General features: G+C 50.3%; 1 protein-coding gene and 2 long non-coding RNA genes across 7 annotated transcripts in view; 2 read left to right on the top strand and 1 right to left on the bottom strand.

The window, feature by feature from the left end:
• The first annotated feature begins 68 nt into the window (after positions 1–68).
• Positions 69–7,442, top strand: LOC137217176 (uncharacterized). Its single transcript, XR_010940034.1, has 2 exons — positions 69–1,318; positions 6,856–7,442. It is a non-coding gene; the product is annotated as an uncharacterized lncRNA (long non-coding RNA).
• On the bottom strand, positions 76–14,083 carry LOC137217171 (uncharacterized protein CXorf49 homolog). Of its 4 annotated transcripts, none has more exons than XR_010940027.1 (6): positions 12,980–14,083; positions 12,182–12,338; positions 11,576–11,652; positions 11,217–11,309; positions 10,639–10,680; positions 10,359–10,534 (listed from the first exon to the last, which is right to left on the bottom strand). XR_010940027.1 is itself a non-coding variant. In XM_067723725.1 (6 exons), exons 1-5 carry the CDS (start codon positions 14,063–14,065, stop codon positions 10,640–10,642), a joined length of 1,407 nt encoding a protein of 468 aa, XP_067579826.1. In that variant the 5' UTR covers positions 14,066–14,083; the 3' UTR covers positions 10,359–10,534; position 10,639. The 4 variants fall into 4 exon arrangements, 3 of the variants coding, with proteins under 3 accessions (XP_067579828.1, XP_067579827.1, XP_067579826.1); XM_067723725.1 differs by having other exon boundaries at positions 11,264–11,309; XM_067723726.1 differs by lacking the exons at positions 10,359–10,534; positions 10,639–10,680; positions 11,217–11,309 and adding an exon at positions 777–1,092.
• LOC137217172 (uncharacterized) overlaps positions 12,404–23,303 on the top strand; it is a 25,842-nt gene continuing 14,942 nt past the window's right edge. Inside the window, exons 1-4 of one of the 2 annotated variants that reach the window (XR_010940029.1) lie at positions 12,412–12,643; positions 13,405–13,588; positions 19,132–19,260; positions 21,935–22,521. This is a non-coding gene — a long non-coding RNA (uncharacterized lncRNA). Of the gene's footprint in view, positions 12,644–13,404; positions 13,589–19,131; positions 19,261–21,934; positions 22,695–23,303 lie in introns of those variants that run through there. The other variant, XR_010940028.1, reaches the window with a different exon arrangement.

Genomic DNA, 23,303 nt, shown 5'->3' with positions numbered 1-23,303 from the left:
GCGGGCTCCTTGTTCGCCCGCCCCCGTCGAGACCTAACCAATGGGGCCGAGGGCCTCTGGTTTGCTCGCAAGCCCGTGGGCGGCCCGGGCAGTTGGCTGGTGAAGGAGGTGGTGGGAGTGCCTCCCTCTGTCAAGCCTCTGGGCCCGCCTCCTCCTGTCCCGCCTCCCCTTTCTGGTTAGAGTCACAGCTCTGAGCCTCCGTTTCCCATGTATACAGGGGGTCGAGGGCGTCGGCGAGTGAGGGCGCCGGGCTCCAGGGGTGGTGAGGATGAAACGTCAAGATGGAGGCGCTGGATGCCTAGCACGCGCCGAAAGCATTTGCCAGCCTCCCTTCCACCGCAAGCCTTAAGACCCAACAGGAGAATGGGCACAGGAGTCCCGCAGTCAGTGATCAGGGGTCGGCCAGAGAGCAAAGGGATCGTATTTTTGTTCTGTAAGGTCTCTGTCTCAACTGCTCCATCAAATGTGGCTCAGCAGACGTTCCTGGCAGGCGGGTTTGGCGGATAGACTTGGGGTTGGCCTCGCTCCATCAGTCCTTCCCCCTCTCTGAGGCAAATTCAAAGAAGAGGAAATCGCAGTGGCCAGTTACACCCCAAAAGATGCTCCCCACCGCTGATCCTGGAGATGTGAACTAAAACCACGAATCGGGTTTCACACACTAGGTTGACAACCTTCAAAGAGCTTAACCATTCCGAGGGTGGGAGAGGTTAGGAGCAAACCCCTGTGGCGGTGGTGCAAGAGACGCATTTGGCAGAATCCATTGAAAGCAACTTAGTGCCGGCACGCACTCTGTGCCTGGCACTCTTCTAAGCGCTGGGCATAAATAATAATGCATCCGCGTGACACGCCTTTAACTATAGTACCAACTATTACTGGCCTCTTCCCGGTGAGGAAACAGGCACTGAGAGGTTCGGCCACTGGCCCAAGGTCATTCGGCTCGTGGGGATCAGCGGCAGGATTGAAACCAATCAATCTGACTCCAGAGTCCTTGCTTTTAGCCCAAGATCTTTAAAAGGAAGGAAGAAAGAATCTATTTCCTCTATGCTCCTGCAAGTCCGCTGCCTGGTACTTCTTCCGGAGACACGCTGGTACCTGTAGTGTACAAGAACACATGCACAAGGGAGTTGGTGACGGGAAAAACTGGGAACACTCCAAATTCCCGTCAGTAAGGAAATGGATGAATGCAACGTGGCTTAGCATCCAGTAGCATAAAGTGTGGCAGTCCAACGGAATGCATCAGGCCATTCTCACAGCTTTCGAAAGCATCCGCCTGACTTCCAACTGCAAGTTGCAGAACGATGGCTTTGGATTCACATTTGTAAGTTAAATCACTTGCGTGCGTGGGCACACGCACACACACCAGTCAATCCTATGTAATATATGAGAATTCATTTAAGTATATGTACAAGTATGTTTTAAAGTTTTGAAGGATGCACAACCAAGGCCTACCAGTTGTGATGGCGGTGGGTGTGGATAGCCAGGTGTCTCTCAATTTTTCTTGGAACTGTCAGTTCTCAGCTCCCCTGAGCTGAGCAGTACTGATGTCTGGGGAGTGGTGCCTCCCTTGGTTTCTATACGGCCCATGGGTGTTAGAATTTCCCGTGTCTGCCACCCCACTCCTACTCTGACACCGCTCCATTCCTCCCATACCTTCCTTCTGCTCCTTCCCGTTCATACTCCTCTGTCTTCAGTCACCTCTCTCTCCTGCAACCTGCTCTGCCTGACCTCCTGGAGAGTCCTGGGGTGTCTGAACCCCTCTTGCCTGTGGAACTCAAAGGCCCAGTTTTCTGGGTCTGCACCTGAGAAGCTGGCCGTGCTGGAGAAGTTTCAGAGCAGGGGAGATTGGGTGCACTGTAAATCTGCAATCCTCCTCCTCGAGCCTGCCCCCGATGGTGCCTGCCCGTTTGTGGATACCGCCCTCTTCCACTTCTCCCAGTGACTTTTTAAGTCGTGGTGTGCTATTTCAAATATGTTAAAATGGATAAGGAAGGATATAGCAAAATCTCCTGCATCCACCAGCACCCTAGGAAACATTACCAGTGGATTCAGTGGAAGCCTCCGTCTTCCCTCTCACCATTTCCATTCCCTTCCTCCCTCCCCCAGAGAGAGACTCCCAGAACTTCTTCTCACCTTCTCCACTCTCTTCGTCCCTGTGGCTCTCCTACCTCCTCTTCCCCTGCATCCCATACGTCTCCAATGATGTCACTAATCTCTGCTTTAGCCCCCTATGCTCACCAGGATCCAATACTGCTTTTGACTTACTCTCTTGGCCTGGGGTGGGAGCCAGTGTCAGAGGTTCCTCTTGGCTTTCCCCACCGGGATAGCTCTTACCCCACAGAGCAGTGACCCAATGTGGAAGTCATTGCTCCAACTGCCAAGTGTATCACTTATCATTATCAGCTTGGGCACTGGAGAAATGACCGCTATTTTGGTCCAGGGACCCATTCAGCTCACTGTGAACCGGTCTCTACTCCCAACTCCTTTTAATGTCAGGGCCTCATAAGCCCCATTCTAATGGGGTCCCATCATGACACTTTGGGCCTCCTGGATCAATGTCAGCTCAGATCCTGTGTCCGGTAGTAGTAGAAGTGTCTGGGTCTTTTTCTAGCCTCCGGGTACAGTCACCTGAGAACTGGCAGTCATTCTCTTTAGGGACGGTCATAACCCACTGCCTTGTTTCTGGATCCTTCCTCCTCAGGACTCATCCACCTCTTCAGTGGGGCCAGTCTCTGAATTGGCTGAGGACCAGGAACTGAGCAGGAGACTGTGGCTTTTTAGCGGGATGATGGCCCTCCTTCTCTTGCATTCTTGCCTTTTGCTGGCTGTCGTTGCCCCTAGGGAGCCATGCTGTCTGAGCCATCTTCTCAGCTTTCTGCCGGTCAAGCAGGCACTCTTGACTGCCCCTCTGAGCTTGCTGGTCGTTACTGGAAATGTGGTCTGCTGGCATCTCTTGGTTAAGAGCTGCCCTCTGCCCTCTATCATGTCAGAATTCGTTGGCTCCCATGGGTGGTAATGAGCCCAGGTCGGGACCACTTTCCTTCCATCATTGGCATTGGCCTCCAGAGGGGAGCAACCACCAAACTTCTAGTGATGCTGGGGCCCCTCTCACCAGAACACTCCTGATGGCTTTGGTGTCCTCTCAGCCCTACAGTGGGACATGTGTCCTACAGTGGGATGTGTCCTCTCAGCCCTACAGTGGGACATAACCATGAGGCCATGTGACTGGCCTCACCTTTTCTGTCCGTTCTAGCATGTCTGCATCACTCAACCTTTTTGTTCCTTCCTCTGCCATCTGCCAATCCAAGGCAGGCATTTCCACTTCTCTCCTTATGGGCCATCACTTTCTCAAAGTTTCAAAGGGCCAGTCTGGCAGTGAATTTCCTCCACCTCCTGGAGTCCTTGCCCGTGTGTTAAATCCCATGGCATGAGAAAGCGCCTCCGCTCAGTAAAACTTGCTTATCCACTCTTATATTCCTGTCCACTTGATCCAGCACCCTCAAAATCCAATCCCAGGGATATTGCCCTGCTCCTGCCAGTACAGGCTTGTTATTTCTTGGTGTATAATTTCTTTTTCCCCTTATCAGGCTCGGCATATCCCAGTGAGTTTATGGAGAAGAGATGAGGGTTTCCCTGGGAGAGGCGTCTGTCACTTTGTGGGGGAGCAGACTCTGTAGCATCTACCAGCACAGGGCATGTGTTAGCTCTTGCTAGGGAAGGAAGGGCCACCCTGCAAGCTTTGAGGCCTCAGGACGTTTGGATCTGATAAGCCAACGTTTGGAGACATCCATGCCAGTATACCCGGCCTACATTTCAGAGTCTGAAGTTTTTCCAAAAAGGGCCCTGACCTTCCCATAACAGGCCTGTGTTTGTCAAGGATGTATACATCTCTGGAGTTCTGCACTTACTGTTATCGCATAATCTGTGAGCTACTCAGCTGTCTCTGCAGGAGGCAAGGGCATTTTGTAAGCCACCAAGAAAACCCCATGAATCTTACACTTGGCCCTTAACTGTTTGGTAATGTCCCTTAGTTTCTCATTACGTCTTCACAGGGCGCCAGTATAACAGTGATGAACAGCCGCCTCTGCCCTCCCTATAGACATAGTGCCCTCCCTACCATTCAAAGGCCTGAATCATCTCACAGGCCACAAGTAAGACCCTCCACTGGGATATTTTTCAAGGTACGTATGGATAAAACCTTAAGGAATCAGGAGGTAACCTTGTGCTAGAGATTATCCATGCCCCACATAACACTCAAAATGGTACGCTCTTTGTCATTTGGGCAGTGAGTGAGCTGGTCCATAAACCCCATCTTATAGCTAACTTCTCAGACCACTCCTGGTACCACTTTTGTTAGTTTGGGTCCTCCAAAAATACGGACACCAAGGCATGATTGGACATGAACGAACATGATGGGAGAATGGCATGTGAAGGATAAAGGAGAAGGAGCAGGAATGAGTCTTCTTCTTCAGGGTGCGATGCGGGTCTGACGTCTGTAAGAGAGACGTGGGGGAAAGGAGGGTCAGATAAGAAGAATCTCAGATGCAGTTTCGTTCTAACAGTAAACTTTAGTTCCGTTTAGTTTAGTTTGTTCAGGCTCATGTGGAGTCCCCACCCTACAGCTGCCATTTAGAGGAGTCCCTGTCCTGAAGCAGTATGCCCCTGCCATGCTCAGTCACTGGCTGGGAGCTACCCAGAGGATGTGGGATCTTGGCACAAACAATGGTGGTGCCAGAGAAGTGGCAGCTGGCACTTGCCAATCTACTATGTTCCCTGCAGTGGATCGGAGGGGCATGTTTCTATGGCCACCACAAGGAAGCAGAAGTCAAAGGTGACTAACATTTCCGTTTTGAGTGACTTTGTGGTGGGGAGCATAAGGACACAGGAAGTAAAGAAAGATTGGGAGGGAAATGATGGGATTTTGGATACATTAAGGTTGTGTTTCTTATAGGACATGCAGGTGGAATTAGCCAGAATGCACTTAGAAATTTGGTTCTGGAACACCAGTGAGGGGTCAAAGCTAGAGAGAGATACAGACTTGGGAGCCATTCATTCCCTCAGTAAACTTTTATAGCAGTGTTTTTTCAAACGTCACCATAACCTTAGAAGTTCCTTGCATGGAAGCTCCAATTCCTTTCCCTTCACCCTCCTCAGAAGTAACCTCTATCCTTTGTCTTCAGCGTTCCCTTCCTTTTCTTTAGTTATTCTCTACATAGGTTCATATTCCTAACAACGTTGGTTTTGCTGCATCCTTTGGTCTTTATGTAAATGGAATCATTTGTGTGGTTTCTGACTTCTCCCGTGTGATACTGTGTAACTGAGATTCATCCCTGTTGTCGCATGTGGCAGGCACTTGTTCATTTTCATTGCTGTACACTGTTCCACCAAATGAATATACAGTAGACTCTCATTATCATGATAGTTATTTGCAGTCTATAAAGTTGCCATGAACACTGAATTAGGCAATCCTGAAACATTGCTCCTAAGGGAAATATAATTTCAAGTTCCTACCATCCGCTGGTCACAACATTTTCATCGACTGATTGCTGCGTAATCATGTTTCATGTGTGTTTCTGTTTAAAGGCACTCTATTTAATACAAATATTATTGATTCATTAACACTGACCTCACAGCCAACAGCATTATAAATCATGCCTGAACAAGGTTTATGTAACACACATATTTTCTTGAGTGCACGTCATAGTCATTTTGCACTCAAGAACACTAGACAGTACTTCAGCACTAAGCTTGGAGGCCATCTTTAATTATGAAATCACCAACAAAGAAGCACAAAAATGCAAACTATGTGGCACCAAATAAATCATGAAAAGGACACTTGCTTGCAGTATGAGACTGAAACCAGAAGGCAGGGCGTCACCTTGTTTGACCTCAGTTGGGAACATATTCCACCAACTCAAATTTTTCACAGCTCTCTCGAACGAGGAGGAAAGCACTCTGGTACTGATTTGTGGTCAAAAATGAATTTTAGCAAATAGGGGAATTTGCAAGTATGGAATCTACAAATAACAAGAATCAACTGTATCTCAACCTATGTATCCATTCTCCTGTCAATGGGTAATTTGGGTTGTTTCCATTTGGGCAGATATTATTCATAGCGCTACTATAAACATTCTGGCGCATGTTTCCTGGTGCCCACGTACAAGAGCCTTCCAGGGCAGAGCTTTCCAACTTTTGGACCTGGGACTTTGAGGCCTTCATCTCCAGAGACAGCCAGACAGCAGCCCCTGGACCGCTTGGCTCTGGCCCTGAACAACTTTGTCATCTTACTCCTGTATGCCATACAATCATCATTTTCTGTGTGAGCCATAGAATCAAATGGCTGGGAAGCTGCGTTCCAGTGCTCATACTTAGGACTGAAATTGTCATCTCATAGGGAAAGAAGATTTCCAACATTACTAGATCATGCCAGAGTTTTTACAATGGGGTCATGCTAATTTCTACTCCTATCAACAGTGTTTAACCGTACCACATCCTCATCAACATTTGATATTAACAAAGTACAAAATTGTTGTCAAACTTGTGATAGTGAAATGGCGTCTCATTGTAGATTTAATCTGCAATTTCTTGATTAGTAATAATATTAGTAATAATATTGAGCAGCTTTTCATATGCTTGGCCTTGGGGATTTTCTTGTCTATGAGGTGTTCATTTAGTGTCTTTTGCCCATTTTCCCCTTGGGTTGTTTGCATATTTATTTGTGGAAGTTCTTTATGTATTCTATACTTTAATTCTTTGATGATTTCATGTTATGTAAATATCTTCTAGTTTTTAGCTTGCCTTCACTCTTTTTATCATACCTTTTAACGAACAAAAGCACTTCTTTTTAATTTTTCACAGCACTTTATTATGAAAAGTTCCATACAAGAAGATCACGGGACTTCCCTGGTGGCACAGTGGTTAAGAATCTGTCTGCCAATGTAGGGGACACGGGTTCGATCCCTGGTCCCAGAAGATCCCCTATGCCACGGAGCAACTAAGCCTGTGCGGCACAGCTACTGGAGCCTGTGCTCTAGAGCCTGCGTGCCACAACTGCTGAAGCCTGCGTGCCTAGAGCCCATGCTCCACAACAAGAGAAGCCACTGCAATGAGAAGCCCGCGCACCACAACGAAGAGTAGCCCCTGCTCACCGCAACTAGAGAAAGCCGGCGCACAGCCACAGAGGCCCAGCGCAGCCAAATAAATAAATAAAATTGTAAAAGAAAGAAGAAGATCACAAGATGATCCGGGAAAGTTGAGGGGGTACTTGCTGATCATGGACCACCTTCGCTCTCACCAGATGACCTTGCTTCCCATTTCATTGAGAGTATACAGGCAATCAGAAACAAACTTCCCTCATTCATAAATAGTTTTCTCTATTTTGGATCATTCCTATCAGCATACAAGTATGTTGTCGTTTCTCCCAATTAAAGAAAACCTTCTTTTGATTCCAATTTCCCTTCAAGCGACACCATTTTTCTCTGCTCACCTTCACATAAAAACTCCTTAAGAGTCAGTGTATACTTGCTGTGTCAAATTCTTCTCTTCTCATTCACTCTTTCTCTCCTTTCCATTTCACAATTCTCTATTGAGGGCTTACCACATGCCAGGTACTGTTCTAACACATGGTGCTACATCACTGAGAAAAACAGATGACGTTCCTTCCCTCAAGAGCTTACATTTCTGTCATAGGCCTATTGGCAATATTTTCTCAATCTTCAACTATGTCCATTCCTTTGTTGTTGGAAATCACTTTCCTGGACCCAGTTTCAATCTTTATTGGTTGCCTAGAGTGTCGCTCCTAGAACACTCCTTTACCAAACCCCTAAGTGGGATCTTCTGCTTCCTAGAACTAATGTCTTCATTGTTCTTGGTTTACCACAGTGTTTTGATGGGACTCATTCTCCAGGTACCATGGGTGATAATTTCTTTTAAGACTTTGCATGAACAAATATTACCTTTAATATTACCTTTAATTTCATGCTTATTTGATAGCTGATATATAATTTCAGGCTGAAAAGTTTTCTGACTTTCAATGTCACTTTTGAGAATGCTGGTACTATTTTGCATGCCATTATGATTCCCAAGCCTTTATGTATGACACATTTAATTTTTTTAGTTATATATATTTTGATTTATTACATAGTAAAATTAACTTTTTTGTTTTCAGTACCATGAGTTTTAACACATGGACAGATTTGTGTAACTATCACCACAATCAGGATACAAAACAGTTCCATCAGCCCCAAAATCTCCCTGATTCTTCTGCTTTGTAGTCAAACCATCTCCCCCATCCCAAACCTCTGATAACTGGTGATCTGTTTCCCATCCCTATAGTTTTACCTTTTCCAAATATTATACAAACACAATCACACAGTATGTAACATTTTGAGACTGGCTTCTTTCATTTAGCATAATGCATTTGCGATTCATCCAAGTTGTTGCATGTATCAAGAGTTCCTTCCTTTGTATTGTTAAAAAATGTTTCATTTATAGATGTATGGTTTTATTCGTTCATCTGTTGAATAACATCTTGATTGCTTTCAGTTTGGGGTGACTATGAATAAGGTTTCTATTAACATTCTATTAACATTCTATTAACATCCATAGTGTGCACTGGGAAGCGAGTTCCTGTGATGGCTGTCTCCAGCCTGTAGTTAGCTTCACTCTCTCCAGAGTGTCTGCAGGGACACATGACCTGGAATGACTGTCTCTACTGGTCAGAGGCAGGTCCAAGGTCTAAGCTAGCTCTGTTTCCTCGAAGTGCACACACACTCATTGGTAATGGCCTCAGCTCAGTGGGGAGCAGTGCCGGAGCAAGAGGGGCTAGAACATTAGCCTGGTGCAGGCTGGGTGGGGCACTGGGTACATTCTAGTAATCCAGCCAGAGGCCTGGGCAGCAATCAAGCCCACCTTCTCCAGGGAGGGATTTGAGGGGAAGGATTAAGTCCCACGAACGTTCTTTTCTGACCCTGAGGTCTGTGACTGTCCCATCCCACCTGTGGTCTGCCCACCTGAACTCATGCCGTGGACTCTGGAAGGGAGTCAGGGTGAGAATATGGGGGAAGGGTGGACCCAAGTGCTCCCCATTGTCCAGGTGCAGTCACTCCTTACTTCCCATCCTCACTGCGCCCATCCTGCCCCTGTCCCGGGTAGCTCATGTTGGGTGGCCTCATATATGGGTCCCCTGATTCTAAGATGAGCTACTCTGAGGAGCCACCCTTCCCAATCTCATTCCATCCACACCCACAGTAGTTGTCAGACATCATAGGATCACAGAGTAGGATCGAGAGCCACCTCCAGCGAATCCAACATTTCGAGCATCCCGACAGCCTGTCGTGGGGGTTGGTGACTTCTGCATCATCCCCCTCCTATGTTTTGGGAATTTAACGACAACCTTTGAACAAAACAGATCCGAACCTTGCTTTTGCTCATTCAATGCCTTACAGAACCTGGACCAGCCTCTACTCCCTTTACTCCCTGAATCACATCTTTCTCCCTCAAGGGAGATTACCCCTGATTACATTTATTCACACACAGGGACACACCGTCACCAACCTTGAATAGCCAATCTACCATCATACCCCCTTTTGTGTAGTAAAACACCGGTCTTTCAGGAAGGGTGTCAGGCAGAACCACCCTTGCCTCACTCAAACACAAATCTGTCCCTCTGAGTCTCAGGCTGGTACAGCCCTGGGTCCTGGCTGAGGGAAGGAAGTGCTCCCCAACCTCGAGTGAGGGGGAAATCGAACATGGAGTTCAGACTCAATCTCGTGTGTCCTAAAGAGGCAGTCTGGGAGATTGAGCTGGGACACGGAAATATCATTTCCAGGAAAATCTGTGTCACGGGGCTGGTGGAAGAGTATTTGACGGGGACCATGCAACAACACAGACCTACTAACCACACTCGCCATAGAACCTGACAGGCCAATTTCCACTCAAGGGTGTACAGACGACCCGGCTGGAGGAGGGTGGTCAGCTGGCTAGGGCAGGGAGGATGTGAATGCTTCCAGATTGGAGCTCTGGAAGGGGGTCATGAGTTCCTGCTGATGGGAAGGGTGAATGGCAGAGATGAATGGGAACCGCCAGACCCCAGAGGAGGAGGGGGGTTTGGAGAGAGCTAGAAGAGGGCCTTCGGGGGAAAGGGAGGACGTGCCAATGTGGCCAGGCAGAGCACACACAGGACCCAGACCTGGGACACTCCGCTGGCTTGACTGCAGGGATGGTAACAGAGGCTGGCCCAGAGTCCCCACCACAGGATGCCACAGATACCGTTCTGGAAAAGGCTCTGACGTGGAGCAGCGCCCCGGCCCGGCCCCCTACCCCGACCCCGACCCCTACCCCTCCAGAGAGAAGGCAGAACACAGAATATGAGAGGTACTTTAATTGGAAACTGCTGTGAAACTGGGGCGGGGCGGGGGCAAAACAAGGGGGAGAGGAAGCCCTAGCTGAGGCAGAACAGGAGGGAACGAGCTTGGCCACAGCTCCAGGGCCCCAAAGGTACCAGCTGCTCCTCTTGCAGGAAGACGCTGGGCTCAACCTGTGAAACAGCAGAGTCAGGGAAGAGCCTGAAGCCAGGGCCAGCCCCCAGCCCTGCTCAACAGCCAGGACTGTGGGAAGGGGTACGGTGTGTGTAACACTCACTTCAAAGGGTCTGCAACTTGTCAGCCAGGTACTGCATGGCGGCTGCAACAGGGACAGGCATTAGCAGGCGCTCCAGACAGAGGGATACAGAAGCCCGTCCCCCTATCCCCGTGAGGAACCGCCTAGTCCTGATACCTGAAACCCCTCCAGACCCGATGCAAAGAGCTCTGGGCCTGATCACTCCCCACCACCCAAATTGAATGTGGAACCGGTTCCTAAAGGGAAACAAAATGTGCCAGCAGCTCTCATGCTGTGGGCCGTGCCACAACCACTCAGAACTTGTCACACACACAAACAAACAATCCAACAAGAACCTTAGAAGCCACACCAAGCAGCAGTTCAAGGGAAAAATCAACGAGGCATCTCTAAAAGTCCTATCAGAAGGACATTCCCTAGGACTGGTCTGGTTGTCAAAGTGTGCATGCAGTCCAGACAGTACTTTGCTATTTGTACACACGCCCAGTTGTACATGCACAGCCAGCTCCAGGGCCAGGCCTGAGAGGTTCTCCTCCCCACAGGGATGATCGTCTCTGCCAGGCCCACTGCACCTGCAGCCCACCCCCACCCCAGGTGCCCACCCGGGTTCTTCACTAAGACACCGCTCTCCGGCCCTGGTTCCTCATACCAAGTTGCTCCTTAAGTTCGTCTACTTCTCTCTTTAGCTCGAGACACTAGGCCAGCAGACAGAGGAGGAAGAGAAATGATTAGTATACTCTGGCCTCCTCTCTCCTCCACCTTCTCCTCTCCCCCGGGCCCTCCACCCCAAAGCCGGGTGGTTAGACTGGCAAGGGCTCCTCAGTGGAAAGGAGGTGGGCTCCCTCCGTGGGGTACGTGATGGGGGCAGGGGAGGGGGAGCCCACACATGTCAGCTGAACTTGGACCCAGATCCCACCCTCGAGTTTGGGCCTGCATTTCCAGGATGCAGTGGAAGCATTACCCAAGGACAGCAGGGCGTTCCCAGTGGCTGCTGCTGCGTTTCCGGTCTTGGGGGATGGTCAAGTGGCCCCCGGTCACCTGAGAGGGAAAGGACACACAATCCAGCTTCCCAGGCTCCCAGTGAGGTGGAAAGGGCCAAGCGGGCTCTAAAGTGAGGTGAGGCAGCACCACCCTCTGCTGGCAACCAGCCGCCCCTGCTCTGCCCAGCAGCCGGAACCTTGTCTCTGGGCCTGCTTCCCCTGTTCCCCGGGGACAGCCATTTCGCCACTGTGGTCCCCAAACAATGTGGCTCTGGATTCGACCCTCCCAGAGCTGCAGCCACAGCCAGCACGTGGGAGAGCAATGTGGCCGAACAGGACTTAACAGAAAAGGCTGTTCCCCTGCAAGTCTACACCCGGAGCAGCTGTTTGGGGCACTGCCACCGATCACCCCGGCCGCACAAACCCCACACAGAGGATGATGTGGCTCAAGGCCAGCCCTGCCAGCACCCCGTCTTCTGTGGGAGAAGCTGCCTGGGAGCAAGGCTGTGCCCCCGGCAGAGACAGAGGCAGAGGTTTCTGTCCTCAACCCCTCTTCCCTCCCCTCATATCAAACCCACGACACTCACCTGAGGGGGCAGGCCCCCTGGGCATGACTTCTCCCTGGTTCAGGGCCAAGGGTTCTGAGTTTCCTGGATCTTGGGGGCCTCTGGTGTTGACGTCGCCACTGCTGGCTTTTCTACGATGCATGCGCAGACAAGATGTCCCTGGCCTGTGAGTGAGCAGCTGAAACAAAAATTTCTCACCGATTTGGACTAAGGAACTGTGTGTGTGTGTGTGTGTGTGTGTGTGTGTGTGTGTGAGAGAGAGAGAGAGAGAGAGAGAGAGAGAGAGTTGTGTGATTCGGGCCAGGGTGAGGCAGGGAATTGGGAAGGGAATTGAAAGGCTGATCTCATTAGCACTTTCTCCCTCAGTCAGCCCCAGGCCAGCAGGCAGAGCTGATCTAGGCACAACAGTGGGACACTGAGAAAGCCCAGGCCCCCTGCAAGGAAGGTCTGGGGAACAGCTAGGAAGGAGGATTCAGGAAGCTGGTGAGTCTAAATACTGAGGCTTTCCGGGGAAGCTTTTAAGGGATCCCCCGACCCAATTCAGCTACCAGCCCTCCCTTCCATCCCAGCCCAAGTCTCTCAGAGGAGGCTGGAAAGAGGCCAAGGGTGGAGAACCGGGCCCAGGACACCCGAAGTGCTACCTTAATGTTTGTCCCTAGGAAAAGGAGCCCGATCTGGCATCGTAATGACCCAGTGACCGAGGGGCACCCAATGCTGACCTCTGAGGGGTGGACAGAGGCAGCATGGATGAAGACGTGTGCCCTGGGTGCTGTGGGGGGGGGGAAGAGTGGGGAGAGAGGAGGAGCATGGCCTACTCACTTGGCCCTTTGGGGCTGGGTCTCTATTTGGGTCCTTATCTTCTCCCGCCACCGCCTCAGACTCCCTTGCCCACCTGACCACGGATTTCTTCCCAGCGCCACTGTGCTTGGACTGTTTGGTTCCCGAAAGGACCAAGGTATAACTCTTGGGTCTCCCAGGCAGCGGAATACCAGAGATTGGGGGGAAGGTGGCCGCTTCCACGGGAGTTGCCGAGATTCGCTGCCCCCGGGAACGGAAGGTTCCCCCCAGGGCAAGTTTGGATGCTTCTCCGACGGATTTCTTCTCCTGGGCTCCGTTCTTCCTAGGAGTGACCTGCGGCAGGCCACCTGGAGCAGCAGCAGAAACAGAAGCAGCAGCAGCAGCAGCTCCCGGGTAGCTGGGCTTGCTGCCCCCCTTGCCCCACAGCACGCTCTGCATTTTCTTAGGGGAAGAGATGCCCTGCTCTCCCACGCCCTGCCTTTCCACAACCGAAGAGAGTCCTCGCGGAGCCGAGGACAGGGAAGAGCCTGTCACGTGACGGTAATTCTCCCTGACTTGGAACTTCGAGTGTCTGGGAGTGTCCCCGGGATCCTCGGGTCTGCTGGGCTTGGCCTGGCCTCCTCCTCTGCGGTAAGTGCTCACCGTCATCAGCTGTGTCTCACTGAATTCATCTGAGGACTCGGAGTCGGACAGCAGCCAGGCCAGGCCTTCCGCGGAGCGCCGCTGGCGATCCGCAGCCACGTTCAACCTACGCTTAGTGCCTCTCTTAGGGTTCCCCAAGGCCCGGCCCGCTTCAGGCCCACCCAGGTGGAGAGGGCCGGCTGGAGCCGTCGACGCCTCCCCACAGCTCTGGCCGGGCGCTCCTCGACCGCCGGGACCCGCCTCGAGGCGCAGTGTCGACCCAGTGGCCTCTTTGAAGGCAGTGGACCTCTCCGGGGACGGGTACCTGCGGACGCCCAGCACGTCCTGGTCGGTCAGCTGCTGCAGGTTGGCCTCCTTGGCCGCCTCAGACTCCTCGATCAGGTCCAGGAGGTCCCTCGTGTGCTCATCTGGGGAGCCAGGTCGGCCTTCGCGGCCCCACAGCACCGGCCCTCGCGCTTCCAGCATCTCCCGCTCAGACTGGAAGCCCTCGGGGTCCGGGTATCTGCGGACGCCCAGCACATCCTGGTCGGTCAGCTGCTGCAGGTTGGCCTCCTTGGCCGCCTCAGACTCCTCGATCAGGTCCAGGAGGTCCCTCGTGTGCTCATCTGGGGAGCCAGGTCGGCCTTCGCGGCCCCACAGCACCGGCCCTCGCGCTTCCAGCATCTCCCGCTCAGACTGGAAGCCCTCGGGGTCCGGGTATCTGCGGACGCCCAGCACATCCTGGTCGGTCAGCTGCTGCAGGTTGGCCTCCTTGGCCGCCTCAGACTCCTCGATCAGGTCCAGGAGGTCCCTCGTGTGCTCATCTGGGGAGCCAGGTCGGCCTTCGCGGCCCCACAGCACCGGCCCTCGCGCTTCCAGCATCTCCCGCTCAGACTGGAAGCCCTCGGGGTCCGGGTATCTGCGGATGCCCAGCACATCCTGGTCGGTCAGCTGCTGCAGGTTGGCCTCCTTGGCCGCCTCAGACTCCTCGATCAGGTCCAGGAGGTCCCTCGTGTGCTCATCTGGGGAGCCAGGTCGGCCTTCGCGGCCCCACAGCACCGGCCCTCGCCCTTCCAGCATCTCCCGCTTCGACTGGAAGCCCTCGGGGTCCGGGAAGCCGCCTCCGCCCTTGCCGCTCCGCGGCTCCCCAGGCTCGGGGCCTGGGTCGGGCCCCGGCGGGACTGCGGGGCCGGCTATGCGAACGCCGGCCCGCTCCCTGACTTTTGGGCGGACACGCCTTCTCAACACATACACCTCATCCGGGGAGCTCATGTCGCGACCCGGGTGGCCCCAGAACCGGGGCGACGGTCGATGGCCCGAGTCGCGGTCGCGGTCACGGCGGGCTAGGCGGGCGGCGCTCAGAAGGGAGCGTCAGCCACCTCACGCGCCGCACGAGCTCGCCTCAAAAGAAACGACGCGCCACTTTCAGCGCGCCTCTCACGCCCGCGCCGCAGCCTCCTCATTGGTCTGGCTCCCGCCAACCAGCGGGCTCCTTGTTCGCCCGCCCCCGTCGAGACCTAACCAATGGGGCCGAGGGCCTCTGGTTTGCTCGCAAGCCCGTGGGCGGCCCGGGCAGTTGGCTGGTGAAGGAGGTGGTGGGAGTGCCTCCCTCTGTCAAGCCTCTGGGCCCGCCTCCTCCTGTCCCGCCTCCCCTTTCTGGTTAGAGTCACAGCTCTGAGCCTCCGTTTCCCATGTATACAGGGGGTCGAGGGCGTCGGCGAGTGAGGGCGCCGGGCTCCAGGGGTGGTGAGGATGAAACGTCAAGATGGAGGCGCTGGATGCCTAGCACGCGCCGAAAGCATTTGCCAGCCTCCCTTCCACCGCAAGCCTTAAGACCCAACAGGAGAATGGGCACAGGAGTCCCGCAGTCAGTGATCAGGGGTCGGCCAGAGAGCAAAGGGATCGTATTTTCGTTCTGTAAGGTCTTTGTCTCAACTGCTCCATCAAATGTGGCTCAGCAGACGTTACTGGCAGGCGGATGTGGCGGATAGACTTGGGGTTGGCCTCGCTCCATCAGTCCTTCCCCCTCTCTGAGGCAAATTCAAAGAAGAGGAAATCGCAGTGGCCAGTTACACCCCAAAAGATGCTCCCCACCGCTGATCCTGGAGATGTGAACTAAAACCACGAATCGGGTTTCACACACTAGGTTGACAACCTTCAAAGAGCTTAACCATTCCGAGGGTGGGAGAGGTTAGGAGCAAACCCCTGTGGCGGTGGTGCAAGAGACGCATTTGGGAGGTAATTTGGCAGAATCCATTGAAAGCAACTTAGTGCCGGCACGGACTCTGTGCCTGGCACTCTTCTAAGCGCTGGGCATAAATAATAATGCATCCGCGTGACACGCCTTTAACTATAGTACCAACTATTACTGGCCTCTTCCCGGTGAGGAAACAGGCACTGAGAGGTTCGGCCACTGGCCCAAGGTCATTCGGCTCGTGGGGATCAGCGGCAGGATTGAAACCAATCAATCTGACTCCAGAGTCCTTGCTTTTAGCCCAAGATCTTTAAAAGGAAGGAAGAAAGAATCTATTTCCTCTCTGCTCCTGCAAGTCCGCTGCCTGGTACTTCTTCCGGAGACACGCTGGTACCTGTAGTGTACAAGAACACATGCACAAGGGAGTTGGTGACGGGAAAAACTGGGAACACTCCAAATTCCCGTCAGTAAGGAAATGGATGAATGCAACGTGGCTTAGCATCCAGTAGCATAAAGCGTGGCAGTCCAACGGAATGCATCAGGCCATTCTCACAGCTTTCGAAAGCATCCGCCTGACTTCCAACTGCAAGTTGCAGAACGATGGCTTTGGATTCACATTTGTAAGTTAAATCACTTGCGTGCGTGGGCACACGCACACACACCAGTCAATCCTATGTAATATATGAGAATTCATTTAAGTATATGTACAAGTATGTTTTAAAGTTTTGAAGGACGCACAACCAAGGCCTACCAGTTGTGATGGCGGTGGGTGTGGATAGCCAGGTGTCTCTCAGTTTTTCTTGGAACTGTCAGTTCTCAGCTCCCCTGAGCTGAGCAGTACTGATGTCTGGGGAGTGGTGCCTCCCTTGGTTTCTATATGGCCCATGGGTGTTAGAATTTCCCGTGTCTGCCACCCCACTCCTACTCTGACACCGCTCCATTCCTCCCATACCTTCCTTCTGCTCCTTCCCGTTCATACTCCTGTCTTCAGTCACCTCTCTCTCCTGCATCCTGCTCTGGCTGACCTCCTGGAGAGTCCTGGGGTGTCTGAACCCCTCTTGCCTGTGGAACTCAAAGGCCCAGTTTTCTGGGTCTGCACCTGAGAAGCTGGCCGTGCTGGAGAAGTTTCAGAGCAGGGGTGATTGGGTGCACTGTAAATCTGCAATCCTCCTCCTCGAGCCTGCCCCCGATGGTGCCTGCCCGTTTGTGGATACCGCCCTCTTCCACTTCTCCCAGTGACTTTTTAAGTCATGGTGTGCTATTTCAAATATGTTAAAATGGATAAGGAAGGATATAGCAAAATCTCCTGCATCCACCAGCACCCTAGGAAACATTACCAGTGGATTCAGTGGAAGCCTCCGTCTTCCCTCTCACCATTTCCATTCCCTTCCTCCCTCCCCCAGAGAGAGACTCCCAGAACTTCTTCTCACCTTCTCCACTCTCTTCGTCCCTGTGGCTCTCCTACCTCCTCTTCCCCTGCATCCCATACGTCTCCAATGAAGTCACTAATCTCTGCTTTAGCCCCCTATGCTCACCAGGATCCAATACTGCTTTTGACTTACTCTCTTGGCCTGGGGTGGGAGCCAGTGTCAGAGGTTCCTCTTGGCTTTCCCCACCGGGATAGCTCTTACCCCACAGAGCAGTGACCCAATGTGGAAGTCATTGCTCCAACTGCCAAGTGCATCACTTATCATTATCAGCTTGGGGACTGGAGAAATGACCGCTATTTTGGTCCAGGGATCCATTCAGCTCACTGTGAACCGGTCTCTATTCCCAACTCCTTTTAATGTCAGGGCCTCATAAGCCCCATTCTAATGGGGCCCCATCATGACACTTTGGGCCTCCTGGATCAATGTCAGCTCAGATCCTGTGTCCAGTAGTAGTAGAAGTGTCTGGGTCTTTTTCTAGCCTCCGGGTACAGTCACCTGAGAACTGGCAGTCATTCTCTTTAGGGACGGTCATAACCCACTGCCTTGTTTCTGGATCCTTCCTCCTCAGGACTCATCCACCTCTTCAGTGGGGCCAGTCTCTGAATTGGCTGAGGACCAGGAACTGAGCAGGAGACTGTGGCTTTTTAGCGGGATGATGGCCCTCCTTCTCTTGCATTCTTGCCTTTTGCTGGCTGTCGTTGCCCCTAGGGAGCCATGCTGTCTGAGCCATCTTCTCAGCTTTCTGCCGGTCAAGCAGGCACTCTTGACTGCCCCTCTGAGCTTGCTGGTCGTTACTGGAAATGTGGTCTGCTAGCATCTCTTGGTTAAGAGCTGCCCTCTGCCCTCTATCATGTCAGAATTCGTTGGCTCCCATGGGTGGTAATGAGCCCAGGTCGGGACCACTTTCCTTCCATCATTGGCATTGGCCTCCAGAGGGGAGCAACCACCAAACTTCTAGTGATGCTGGGGCCCCTCTCACCAGAACACTCCTGATGGCTTTGGTGAGTGATGTGTCCTCTCAGCCCTACAGTGGGACATGTGTCCTACAGTGGGATGTGTCCTCTCAGCCCTACAGTGGGACATAACCATGAGGCCATGTGACTGGCCTCACCTTTTCTGTCCGTTCTAGCATGTCTGCATCACTCAACCTTATTGTTCCTTCCTCTGTCACCTGCCAATCCAAGGCAGGCATTTCCACTTCTCTCCTTATGGGCCATCACTTTCTCAAAGTTTCAAAGGGCCAGTATGGCAGTGAATTTCCTCCATCTCCTGGAGTCCTTGCCCGTGTGTTAAATCCCATGGCATGAGAAAGTGCCTCCGCTCAGCAAAACTTGCTCTTCCACTCTTATATTCCTGTCCACTTGATCCAGCACCCTCAAAATCCAATCCCAGGGATATTGCCCTGCTCCTGCCAGTACAGGCTTGTTATTTCTTGGTGTATAATTTCTTTTTCCCCTTATCAGGCTCGGCATATCCCAGTGAGTTTATGGGGAAGAGATGAGGGTTTCCCTGGGAGAGGCGTCTGTCACTTTGTGGGGGAGCAGACTCTGTAGCATCTACCAGCACAGGGCATGTGTTAGCTCTTGCTAGGGAAGGAAGGGCCACCCTGCAAGCTTTGAGGCCTCAGGACGTTTGGATCTGATAAGCCAACGTTTGGAGACATCCATGCCAATATACCCGGCCTACATTTCAGAATCTGAAGTTTTTCCAAAAAGGGCCCTGACCTTCCTATAACAGGCCTGTGTTTGTCAAGGATGTATACATATCTGGAGTTCTGCACTTATTGTTATCGCATAATCTGTGAGCTACTCAGCTGTCTCTGCAGGAGGCAAGGGCATTTTGTAAGCCACCAAGAAAACCCCATGAATCTTACACTTGGCCCTTAACTGTTTGGTAATGTCCCTTAGTTTCTCATTATGTCTTTGCAGGGCGCCAGTATAACAGTGATGAACAGCCGCCTCTGCCCTCCCTATAGACATAGTGCCCTCCCTACCATTCAAAGGCCTGAATCATCTCACAGGCCACAAGTAAGACCCTCCACTGGGATATTTTTCAAGGTACGTATGGATAAAACCTTAAGGAATCAGGAGGTAACCTTGTGCTAGAGATTATCCTTGCCCCACATAACACTCAAAATGGTACGCTCTTTGTCATTTGGGCAGTGAGTGAGCTGGTCCATAAACCCCATCTTATAGCTAACTTCTCAGACCACTCCTGGTACCACTTTTGTTAGTTTGGGTCCTCCAAAAATACGGACACCAAGGCATGATTGGACATGAACGAACATGATGGGAGAATGGCATGTGAAGGATAAAGGAGAAGGAGCAGGAATGAGTCTTCTTCAGGGTGCGATGCTGGTCTGACGTCTGTAAGAGAGATGCGGGGGAAAGGAGGGTCAGATAAGAAGAATCTCAGATGCAGTTTCGTTCTAACAGTAAACTTTAGTTCCGTTTAGTTTAGTTTGTTCAGGCTCATGTGGAGTCCCCACCCTACAGCTGCCATTTAGAGGAGTCCCTGTCCTGAAGCAGTATGCCCCTGCCATGCTCAGTCACTGGCTGGGAGCTACCCAGAGGATGTGGGATCTTGGCACAAACAATGGTGGTGCCAGAGAAGTGGCAGCTGGCACTTGCCAATCTACTATGTTCCCTGCAGTGGATCGGAGGGGCATGTTTCTATGGCCACCACAAGGAAGCAGAAGTCAAAGGTGACTAACATTTCCGTTTTGAGTGACTTTGTGGTGGGGAGCATAAGGACACAGGAAGTAAAGAAAGATTGGGAGGGAAATGATGGGATTTTGGATACATTAAGGTTGTGTTTCTTATAGGACATGCAGGTGGAATTAGCCAGGATGCACTTAGAAATTTGGTTCTGGAACACCAGTGAGGGGTCAAAGCTAGAGAGAGATACAGACTTGGGAGCCATTCATTCCCTCAGTAAACTTTTATAGCAGTGTTTTTTCAAACGTCACCATAACCTTAGAAGTTCCTTGCATGGAAGCTCCAATTCCTTTCCCTTCACCCTCCTCAGAAGTAACCTCTATCCTTTGTCTTCATCGTTCCCTTCCTTTTCTTTAGTTATTCTCTACATAGGTTCATATTCCTAACAACGTTGGTTTTGCTGCATCCTTTGGTCTTTATGTAAATGGAATCATTTGTGTGGTTTCTGACTTCTCCCGTGTGATACTGTGTAACTGAGATTCATCCCTGTTGTCGCATGTGGCAGGCACTTGTTCATTTTCATTGCTGTACACTGTTCCACCAAATGAATATACAGTAGACTCTCATTATCATGATAGTTATTTGCAGTCTATAAAGTTGCCATGAACACTGAATTAGGCAATCCTGAAACATTGCTCCTAAGGGAAATATAATTTCAAGTTCCTACCATCCGCTGGTCACAACATTTTCATCGACTGATCGCTGCGTAATCATGTTTCATGTGTGTTTCTGTTTAAAGGCACTCTATTTAATACAAATATTATTGATTCATTAACACTGACCTCACAGCCAACAGCATTATAAATCATGCCTGAACAAGGTTTATGTAACACACATATTTTCTTGAGTGCACGTCATAGTCATTTTGCACTCAAGAACACTAGACAGTACTTCAGCACTAAGCTTGGAGGCCATCTTTAATTATGAAATCACCAACAAAGAAGCACAAAAATGCAAACTATGTGGCACCAAATAAATCATGAAAAGGACACTTGCTTGCAGTATGAGACTGAAACCAGAAGGCAGGGCGTCACCTTGTTTGACCTCAGTTGGGAACATATTCCACCAACTCAAATTTTTCACAGCTCTCTCGAACGAGGAGGAAAGCACTCTGGTACTGATTTGTGGTCAAAAATGAATTTTAGCAAATAGGGGAATTTGAAAGTATGGAATCTACAAATAACAAGAATCAACTGTATCTCAACCTATGTATCCATTCTCCTGTCAATGGGTAATTTGGGTTGTTTCCATTTGGGCAGATATTATTCATAGCGCTACTATAAACATTCTGGCGCATGTTTCCTGGTGCCCACGTACAAGAGCCTTCCAGGGCAGAGCTTTCCAACTTTTGGACCTGGGACTTTGAGGCCTTCATCTCCAGAGACAGCCAGACAGCAGCCCCTGGACCGCTTGGCTCTGGCCCTGAACAACTTTGTCATCTTACTCCTGTATGCCATACAATCATCATTTTCTGTGTGAGCCATAGAATCAAATGGCTGGGAAGCTGCGTTCCAGTGCTCATACTTAGGACTGAAATTGTCATCTCATAGGGAAAGAAGATTTCCAACATTACTAGATCATGCCAGAGTTTTTACAATGGGGTCATGCTAATTTCTACTCCTATCAACAGTGTTTAACCGTACCACATCCTCATCAACATTTGATATTAACAAAGTACAAAATTGTTGTCAATCTTGTGATAGTGAAATGGCATCTCATTGTAGATTTAATCTGCAATTTCTTGATTAGTAATAATATTAGTAATAATATTGAGCAGCTTTTCATATGCTTGGCCTTGGGGATTTTCTTGTCTATGAGGTGTTCATTTAGTGTCCTTTGCCCATTTTCCCCTTGGGTTGTTTGCATATTTATTTGTGGAAGTTCTTTATGTATTCTATACTTTAATTCTTTGATGATTTCATGTTATGTAAATATCTTCTAGTTTTTAGCTTGCCTTCACTCTTTTTATCATACCTTTTAACGAACAAAAGCACTTCTTTTTAATTTTTCACAGCACTTTATTATGAAAAGTTCCATACAAGAAGATCACGGGACTTCCCTGGTGGCACAGTGGTTAAGAATCTGTCTGCCAATGTAGGGGACACGGGTTCGATCCCTGGTCCCAGAAGATCCCCTATGCCACGGATCAACTAAGCCTGTGCAGCACAGCTACTGGAGCCTGTGCTCTAGAGCCTGTGTGCCACAACTGCTGAAGCCTGCGTGCCTAGAGCCCATGCTCCACAACAAGAGAAGCCACTGCAATGAGAAGCCCGCGCACCACAACGCAGAGTAACCCCTGCTCAACGCAACTAGAGAAAGCCGGCGCGCAGCCACAGAGGCCCAGCGCAGCCAAATAAATAAATAAAATTGTAAAAGAAAGAAGAAGATCACAAGATGATCCGGGAAAGTTGAGGGGGTACTTGCTGATCATGCACCACCTTCGCTCTCACCAGATGGCCTTGCTTCCCATTTCATTGAGAGTATACAGGCAATCAGAAACAAACTTCCCTCATTCATAAATAGTTTTCTCTATTTTGGATCATTCCTATCAGCATACAAGTATGTTGTCGTTTCTCCCAATTAAAGAAAACCTTCTTTTGATTCCAATTTCCCTTCAAGCGACACCATTTTTCTCTGCTCACCTTCACATAAAAACTCCTTAAGAGTCAGTGTATACTTGCTGTCTCAAATTCCTCTCTTCTCATTCACTCTTTCTCTCCTTTCCATTTAACAATTCTCTATTGAGGGCTGACAAGGTACTGTTCTAACACATGGTGCTACATCACTGAGAAAAACAGATGACGTTCCTTCCCTCAAGAGCTTACATTTCTGTCATAGGCCTATTGGCAATATTTTCTCAATCTTCAACTATGTCCATTCCTTTGTTGTTGGAAATCACTTTCCTGGACCCAGTTTCAATCTTTATTGGTTGCCTAGAGTGTCGCTCCTAGAACACTCCTTTACCAAACCCCTAAGTGGGATCTTCTGCTTCCTAGAACTAATGTCTTCATTGTTCTTGGTTTACCACAGTGTTTTGATGGGACTCATTCTCCAGGTACCATGGGTGATAATTTCTTTTAAGACTTTGCATGAACAAATATTACCTTTAATATTACCTTTAATTTCATGCTTATTTGATAGCTGATATATAATTTCAGGCTGAAAAGTTTTCTGACTTTCAATGTCACTTTTGAGAACGCTGGTACTATTTTGCATGCCATTATGATTCCCAAGCCTTTATGTATGACACATTTAATTTTTTTAGTTACATATATTTTGATTTATTACATAGTAAAATTAACTTTTTTGTTTTCAGTACCATGAGTTTTAACACATGGACAGATTTGTGTAACTATCACCACAATCAGGATACAAAACAGTTC

The sequence above is a fragment of the Pseudorca crassidens genome, chromosome X, assembly GCF_039906515.1.
Source record: "Pseudorca crassidens isolate mPseCra1 chromosome X, mPseCra1.hap1, whole genome shotgun sequence".
NCBI classification, from domain to species: Eukaryota; Metazoa; Chordata; class Mammalia; order Artiodactyla; family Delphinidae; genus Pseudorca; species Pseudorca crassidens.
Note: the sequence above shows the minus strand (reverse complement) of the source record. Positions and strands in the feature narration are given on the sequence as shown.

Coding starts and splice junctions, on each gene's coding strand:
- LOC137217171 (XM_067723725.1), bottom strand. CDS start 14,065: ATGCTGGAAGCGCGAGGGCCGGTGCTGTGGGGCCGCGAAGGCCGACCT. Junction 12,339..12,979: donor ACCCAGCCCCAAAGGGCCAA/GTGAGTAGGCCA, acceptor TTTTTGTTTCAG/CTGCTCACTCACAGGCCAGG. Junction 11,310..11,575: donor GAACGCCCTGCTGTCCTTGG/GTAATGCTTCCA, acceptor CTGCTGGCCTAG/TGTCTCGAGCTAAAGAGAGA.